The sequence below is a fragment of the Falco biarmicus genome, chromosome 2, assembly GCF_023638135.1.
Source record: "Falco biarmicus isolate bFalBia1 chromosome 2, bFalBia1.pri, whole genome shotgun sequence".
NCBI classification, from domain to species: domain Eukaryota; kingdom Metazoa; phylum Chordata; class Aves; order Falconiformes; family Falconidae; genus Falco; species Falco biarmicus.
Window position 1 is genome coordinate 117,628,382 of NC_079289.1, and position 8,993 is coordinate 117,637,374.

Here is an 8,993-nt window from a genome sequence, read left to right on the forward strand (position 1 = left end):
TGAAGAAGGGCAAGCAAGGCAAGAAATGCAAAGTAGAGGATACAACCTGAAGCGTCCTAGTTAGTTGCACAGAAAGAAATTACAAGTGCAGGGGGGACACCAAACAAAGTTGGCAAGCAGGATCAAAATAAGTTGTAGGAGGTAGTTCTTCACACAGGGTGCATTTAAGCTGTGGAGCTCCTTACTAAAGGGATGCTCTGGATGCCGAATGGCTACATGAGTTGAAACAGACTGCAGGAGCTGAAAAAGACATCCACCAAAAGTTACTAACTACAGTAAATTAGCTGAACTGAAAACAGTCAGAGGGGAAAGTTACTGTATTTGCTTGTCTCCCTCTTTGGTTAGACATATATGAACTTCTGATAAGATTCTGGACCCAATGTCAGTGTGCCACTTCTGCAAATAGTCAGCATTCAAAAGCAACACAACAAGGGCTCATGCTGACATTAATAGACACTGCAGCCTCTGAAAGGTGCAGTCCTACTGCCCACACTTCACAAAGGCCTATAGTGTCCTACTAGTTACCCTTGGCGCACCTACTGCACTCATCTGAACCCAAAGAAAGCTAGTTTAGGAACTAACTGGCAGAGAACAGCCTCCTCTCCCAAAAAAAACATCAGTCACTGTCTGCATCAACTCTTTGAACTGGCCTGCCACAGAAGTACCAGAGATGCACAGAAAGCAAGACCCCACACCAGCCACACCGTCTCAGTTAGGCAGTTGTTTGCAACTCCAACGCATTCACCAAAGATTCACGGCAACCAAACTGTAATGCAACGAGCAAACCTCCCCACCCCAATATGGTCACAAAGAATATGAACAGCATACTTTCCACGCCCCCCCCCCCCCCCCCAGTATGGATACCCGAAACCACACATTCATCAGTCCCAGGGTGAAAGGGGGGGGCGGGGGGGGAACCCCAAACCAAAACCCGCTAAAACTGGTCAACCCTCAGCAGATTTGCAACAATTAACAGTAAAAGATGGGGAGAGGGGGAGCACAACTAAGTACAAAATAAATCCCAAACCACACTCTACACACATTTCATATGGGTGAGTGGGGTGGGGTGTAACATGTTTGTTTTACAATTCTATGTATATTTCACTTGCTGTTTTTAAGTGATCCCATTGAATAGCTTTTCCTACAATAGAAACTAACACTTTTTGTCCGAAATACTTAATATGCCAGGCTTTGAAACAGGATTGTAAACCAGAACATAGGTAAAGGTTTATACTAAAAAGAATCCCCAAACCAAACAAAAAACCTAAATGCTTCATGTAAACTTAATGTTTATTAGCACATTTTTAACACACACACAAATTTCAATATAATGAAGTCAGCCAAGCAAGAAGCACATAACATTGCACTTGTATTGGACAAGGGACAGGCCACTTTGACAGAAAACCAGAAGCGAGGCGACATTTTTACTTGACTTTCTGCAAAACCTCCTGTCAATAATTCTGTTCGGGTGCAATTTTCATATAAAGACACACCACCCACCATTCCCCCATCTGTCTTTACCTTTTAAATTACTACCATCCATGAAGAAAGAGACTGTGGGGCCTTTTGTCTCCCCTTCCTCATTCAGTGCAGACTGAAATCCACACATATATTTTAAGGGATTAAATATAAGTATCTAAAGTGATTTGACAATATTCCAAACACTTAAGAAAAACAGCATTGCAAATATGCAGGACACAAGAAACACATGTTTTATGCAGTGCTAGGCCTGAAGTTGCTACAGCTTTTCCTGTCCCTCTCCACAACAAAACAAGGAAGCAAAAAGAAACAAACCCCACCAATTTAAAAGTTTTGCCACAATTAAGATTTTAAATGAAGTTACTCCCATAACATTTTGTGAGATGTAACAGTAAAGGAAATCACCACACGATTAAAACCACAACCATTCTGTGAGTACTTCTGTTTATAGTTTTCAGAAACAGAAAGCTAGTTTGGCAAGTACAGCAATTGTCACAGAACAGAACGAACCAAAAAGGATTTTAAATGCCAAGCTCAAAAAAAAAAAAAAAAAAGAAAAAACTCTCCTGAAAACTAGAAACCATAATTAAAAGCAACACCTAACATGGTTGTCTGTTTAGCAGAAGTACCAGAGAGAACTGCTTGGATACCAAAGTTCAGTTCTAGAACCGAACTTGAGTACCACTAATTTTACTGTACTTGGAAACATCAAAGAAATAATCACTCCTTTTTTTATTGTCTTTTTAACCTATTTAGTGAATGATGAGCATTTTCATCTGTTTCTGCATATAAACAAGCTGTGTTCTTTCACAAGAAAGGATTGCATTACCCAAACAGAGAGAAGTCCTACAAAATAACATTAAACTTGTATCTATTAAGTAATGTTTTAAATGTTTTTATATAGTGTAATTAAAAAAAATTTTAAAAGTAAGCAAAGGCTTTACTGCAATTCACATGTGAATATTACATAAGGAGTAACCAAACATAATCACACTTCTGGCAAAAGAGAAAAACATCACCCAGCAACAGCATGACACATCCTACAAGACAGGTTTCTGCCAAAGCTCTACCCCTTAAAGCTAAATGCTTCCCCCCCCCCCCCCAATCGCCAAAATCTCATCCATTTCATCAGCCTGCTCCAGGCAGAAATAATATCTAAGCCGAGGTTCCATACACCCATTACATTTAGCTACCCAGACAGCCAGTTTCCATACATATTTACAGTCTGTCACTTGTACAAAAGTGAAAAGTATATATTAATTCTACAAAAGCCATTTGGGCTACTTGCAGCACTGTAATGAATGTCCCCGTGTAAGATTTTATGACTGAAAGATAAAAATTTACATTGAAAAGCAGTAATATTTCTCCTCATCTTTTGATTAGCGCCTCTCTGTCAACTAATTTAAAGAATTGTTTAAATCATATATGGAAGAGAACTGACAACCTTGTGAATCCACACATTAATACCTATGTCCACAACATCAGAAATTTTAGTAAAAAACTTTAAATGCTTTTCATATAAAAATTACAATTCCTTCCCTCATCTGAACAACTACTACCCAAAAGGACACAACTTTATTTTTGTATTACCTACTGCAAGAAGTGTGTTTTCTCTAACTTGAAAAAGCCCGTGTAGCAAGGCTATCAAACTTTGCTACAGAAGCATCATTCAATCTGCAACTCCTTTGTACATTACAATCTTGATGTATTTTGCCAAGCAAAAGGGAAAGCTTATTTTCATAAAAAAAGCCAGACTTTGAGACAAGGCATTAAAAACTGGAGAAGTAGCAACCCTAAGAAGCTTGAAAGCGTGAAACAAAAAAGTTCCAAAATGCATTTGTACATTTGTGTAACTTTTATAGTAACTCCTTATTCCCACTTTTTTAAAAGATGGACACAATTTCTCAGGGCAAAGCTAAAGAACAGCAGGCACAAAACCTGAGAAGCTGGTATGAAGGGAGAAACGAGTATGTGAATAAGAAAAGACTTCATAATGTTAATGACAAAACAAGAACACTGAAGACTGTCTCCTTCAAAGCACCTATCTGCCGATAATGAGGCTGCAAATCCACTACTATAGTGAATTCTCCAAGAGGCTGACCAAAACCAGCCAAGCGCTCCACAAATACCACAACCTCCTCTTGCATGATAGTGGCTTATCAGGCTTCCCATCAAGTGTCAAAGGAAAGAGTACCACCACCTACCTAATCCAGGCCACCCTTTCTTTGCAGACAGGTAATCCTCCACAGAACCTAACCCTCACAACTTTTGTTTTCAGTTTGGGAGTAAAAAGGACCTGGTGCTTGCCACAGCTAATTTGTAAGGATTTCCTTTCAAACCTGAACTTCATTTGAATCTGAAACAGCACAATACTAAACTGCTGTCTAGCAAATTGAATATGCTTGTTTTCACCAGCCATGCATGGAAAAAAGTCCCATTAAATAGAGGACACAATGACAGGTAGAATTTTAAATTTAAACCTTTTCAGGTAGTTATGGCATTCTTTGATACACAGGTAAATTTAGTTACTGTAAAGCATAGCTGGCCCTTTGCAAGTCTTCACACATTTAAAACCAATGTCAGCCAAGTAAGTCAAGAGTGACTTCCAACCAGGCTCCCAAAATTTGAGCAACTAACAGGTATAAACATCTTTATTCAGGAAGATACAAAAAAAAAAAACAACCAACCAAACCACAAAACAAAACCCTTAGAACACCACAAATGCTACAAGAGAAAACAGGTGGTTAAAAATTACAGATTCTGAAGGTAGAGAGAAAATGAAGGAAATAAATAAGCTTCAAAGAAATTTAAGAGATCACTTTCCACTGCTAGTAGTCATATGAGCTAAACTTTAAAACAGTGTAAGAAAATCAAATATAGAGCCCAAAGGTCCAAAATGTAATAAAAGAAAAGTCTAGCATAACCAAAAGGTTTGTTTGTGGGGCTTTCCGTTTTGGTGTTCTGAGTTTGTTTGGGTTGTTTGGTTTTGGTGGTTTTTTTTTAAATGTAAACGCAGCTTAACTATTGACCTGAAGTTCAAAGTAAAGAGTCAAAAGCAAGTACTTTCAAACTTAAGCATATTACAAAAAGTGCAAAAACGTAACAATCCCAAAATCAGAAGCACAAACATTCAGAGACTGGCATATTTTTCTACCTTCGTCCCCACCAAGCAAGGCAGACAACAATTGAGTCATACATCCATGTATTTTTCTTTTTAACTCCACTAAAATAAATCCAGAAATCACTATCTTTTCTAGTGTGTTACTCTATTTTACTTCTTGGCTTTAGGGTTCATAAACCCAAGAATTATTTTTCCGGCGGTGACTCAAGATACCACCGATTAATGTAAGCAGACTAGGTAATCTTTATTTCAAGAAGTTAAATCATACTGGGAGGCCATAAGCTGATGCCACAGTAAGAGTAGATCGAGTAGTGGTCACCCCTCACAGTATTACCTTGGCACTTTAGATCAGAGTGTTTGTTTCTGTCAGTACTGAAAAACATAAATTAACATCTTGTACAGTTATGCAGCCATGTGGACAACTACAGAAGTGCTGGGAGTAAGTTGTAGTATTTTGATAGTACTCAGTGTTATGAGAAAAGATTCTGAAGAGAAAATGCAATTTCAAGCTAGCTGAGAAAAGTATACCCACTTCAAGTGCAACAAAGTATAAACTACTTACGTTCTCCAGCTCACTGTCAAGGTCTGTTTCCAAATCAAGTAAATTTGGAAAGTCAACCTTCTACTTAGAAAAGTTCTCCCCCCCCTCCCACACTCATACCAAAAAGTTACCATCTACGCTAATTTCTCCTCCCTCCATCATTTGTATTTCACTCACATAGGAATCACTCAATGGCTCCGGTCCCTGAGGAATCTCATGACAGAATTCCAAATCCTGCATGTAACAAGTTGAAACTCATGAAGCTCTTCCAAATGTTTAGGCTTGACGGGGTTTCTGCTAGGTACCACCTTTCAAATGGGTTTAAACCTACAAAGTAGTTAGACGCCTTGCTCTTTTGCTTGCCAAAGCTGAGAACAGTAGACACTTTTCCCAATGTCTGAGTGGTTTCAATACGTGGCAAACTTCACAAATAAGAAGAAATGCCAGATCAGCAGTTTTTAGTAAGTAACATAGAAACAGCTGATGAGATACATAAGCTGGGCACTTATCTTCCAACTGTCTCTTTTCATTCCCAACCACAGAAATCTTGATTTTTGTTTCCCTCATGTCATCAATCTTAAATACCAATCTAAGAAAAGAATAAGTTTTATTCCACTTTGCCTTAGAAGATTCGGGCTGTAATGACTCTGTATAAGCATGCACACCTACAACACAAAAACAGATCCCAGGAACTACACGCGGATTTAGAGACTCCACGTTCCAACCTCTTCTTGTACATGAAACTGTGATTACAGATATATTTAAGGAAAACACTCTGCTAATCCACCTTTTGTAACTGTTACTTAATCTACTGTCTGAGAGGTTCAGCTGAAATACTCCAGGCCTCAAGAGCATTGAATCTGGCTGTTTACAGCAACATTTTACCTAACACATTTCAAGGATGAAAGACATGCGTATGCCACTGCTTCTCAAGGTCTAAGCTACTCTCTTACTCTTTACAACCAGTGAAGTGGTCTTTGTGCTTCTATCTACAGACCAAAAAGGCTTTACACTTTGCTTCATTTTTCCTGTAGCCCTTACAGGGATGTGGATGTGCGTACACTTCACACAGCAGCATAACTATAAGCAATCTAAACGATATTCTTTTCAGCTGACACCAAGCTTCATCACTATGACTGAAGCACAGCCATGTTATTTCAATAGGCGGTTATCCAGAAAATAAAAATGTTTCTTTGGGGTAGTTCAGACTCACAGTATTATCACTAAGCAACAATTTCTACAACTGCTGTTCAACTTTTGACACAAAACCAGGAACATAGGATGTGAACTCTGACATTTAGAAATGCCAAACAACCATTAAGACAAGCAAAATTGTGTTACCAGTGTGGACTGGAATGAGGTGGAGAGGCTTGATCTGCACAACAGCCAAACACGACGTTCAGAAGATGTGGATAGAAATGTACAAAGCAATAGGCTCTGAAAAAACTAGAGCTGAAGGGAAGAGTTGCACTAAAAATGTGTGTGTGGGGGGGGGGGGCGGGAAGGGAAGCTAAACTCTCATAAAGTCATTTAGGTGAGGGGTTTTTTTACAACACATGTTATGAGAAAGAGGTGACCTAAGCTTCATGATACTTTCTGAAGAAGAAATTTAAGTATGCTTCATCACTTATTAAATAGGCTGAGGGCCGGTCAGCTGTCTGTATGTACAGGTATATACAGACCAGTATAATTGCACCGCTGTCAGTCTCGTGAGGGTAAATGCGCTAATGTAGAGCATGCACAACTTCATTTGTTGTCAAACCACCACTGTCACACAGCTACTAGCTTTTCATACGAGTACACTACACCAGTTAAGAACTTGTATTTATATAATTAAATCAGTAGAAGAATCCATTACTAAAAAACATGTTTAAACAAAACATGGAAGACTATATTTTGAGTGAGCACATGACTGTGGATCACACCAGGCCAATTTTTTTTTTAAAAAAATATCCCTGGAGACAAAGTGTTAATATATTAACTCACTTTCATCGGGATTATTTAAACTATGCATTATTAAAAAGAAAACTTAAAAGAAACAGAGCCCTTTATATACTCAGAACATTGGCTGCCCATGTGGAGAGTTCATAAACTCGAAGCAAAACAAAGTAGGGGAGAGGGCTTGGCAATCTTGCTACACAAAAGAAACTGCAGGAGAAGTCAAGGTCAAACGACTTAGTTACTCTACTAGTAATAACTGTTATACAACTATTTTATAGGAAAATTCCTTCCCTGATCTCATCCTCGTCTGTTCCTTACTAACTCCTAGCTATGAAGCTATCACCGTGCCCACAGTTCCTCTTTAACACAATGAATTCAACACACAGTAAACGTAGCTACAAAAATCTAAGATGAAGCTCTGTGTTCAGGAGAAGCAAACATCTTAGCGACATGCCAATTTTATCAAATATGATTATGATTTCTTACAACTGTAGTTTACACTATAATTCCCCAAACATTCACTTCTTTTACTGGCTTCACAATTTTTTTCACACATATTAAGTTTAGAGAAATCGCTGAACAGAAGAAAATATAAAAAGGAACGATAAACCCAAAAAGCAACCTATGGACTTACTGACAGTATGCCACCCGAGATGATTGGTATCATTTATTACAGTAGATAATATTTCAAAGAAATATTTCATTGAACAGTAAAACAGGATGAACAAAATAAGAACATGAAAACACGTTTATTTAAATGGAAGAAAACAATCGGCGTGGCGAGGGAAGCAGCCAAGAAGTCGATGAAATGAAGTAATGGCATGCAAAACACCGCTAGTCTGCCTCGGAAAACAGCAAGTAGAGTGGCTGAAATCCACCCGGCATAACTAATGGTTCATCAACACCTGCTAATGAACGCAACTTGGGAAGCAACCTGTTGGTGCTCTTTCCTCTGCAAGGCACAGATAAAGGGGCTGCAAAGAGCACGAGAATTCCGGGCCCGCATGAAGAAACGCTGCTTTCCGAAGGGGAAAAAATAAATAAATAACCCCCAACAAACCACACCACCCTGGTGTAATTCAGCAACCGCTACGAGAGCTGTTCCCGAGGCCCGCCCGCCCCCCCGCCCGGCTGCCCAGCCCAGGCAAAGCCACCCGGAATTGTTTTGCCCGCAGCACCGCCGCCCCCGGCGGCACCGCACGTGTCCCGGTCCGCCGACCCCGGAGCGGCGGCGCCCACCAGCACCGGCGGGACCACCCGCCCGCAGCGCCCCCCACTCCTCCTCGCCCGCCCCCACCCCCGCTCCAGGAGGCGCCGTCCCTCCCCTCCCCCACACAGGCCTCCCTGCCAGTCCCGGCCTCCACCCTCCCCCCAGGCCGGGCCGGCGGCACCCGGCGGCAGCCCCCCGCCGCCTAGCAGCCAGCGCCGCCGTTCCTCCGCCCCGCCCCAGAGCCGGGAAGCGGGTCCCCTCCCCCACTGACCCCGCCGAGCCCTGCCCCGGCACTGACCCCAGGTCGCCGGGGAGCGGCCCGAACCCCGGCCCCGACGAGCGCTGAGGGGTAGCGGCCTCGGCCCCGCGGCGTGCCCCTCCCCGCCGCACCGGGGGAACCCCCGAGCCACAGCGGGGGGACCCCCGAGCCCGCCGCGGCCCACCCCCACCCGCGGGGGGGAGGGGCGAGGAGCGGGCCGGGGGGGCGGGGCGGCACTCACCTGGCAGAAGCGGCGGCAGTAATACTGGCTGTTGAGGAGGGCCGGCAGCCCGGCCGGGAGGCCCGGCGTCACCAGCGCCTCCAGCTCCTCACTGAGCCGCTCCGACTCCTGATCGCTCTCGTCTTCCGCCATGCTGCTCCGGCCGCCCTGCGCGTACCGAGCACCCCCCCGCCCCGCCCCGCCCCGCCGGAAGGGGCAGCC

At 42.4% G+C, this 8,993-nt stretch overlaps 1 protein-coding gene across 1 annotated transcript in view; it reads right to left on the reverse strand.

The window, feature by feature from the left end:
- The window catches only part of ZNF654 (zinc finger protein 654), a 36,048-nt gene extending 27,089 nt beyond the window's left edge, over positions 1-8,959 (reverse strand). Inside the window, exon 1 of the mRNA XM_056328716.1 lies at positions 8,793-8,959. Within this exon, the coding sequence (XP_056184691.1) occupies positions 8,793-8,924 (132 nt within the window). The 5' untranslated portion in view covers positions 8,925-8,959. The remainder of the gene's footprint in view (positions 1-8,792) is intronic.
- Positions 8,960-8,993: the final 34 nt, after the last annotated feature.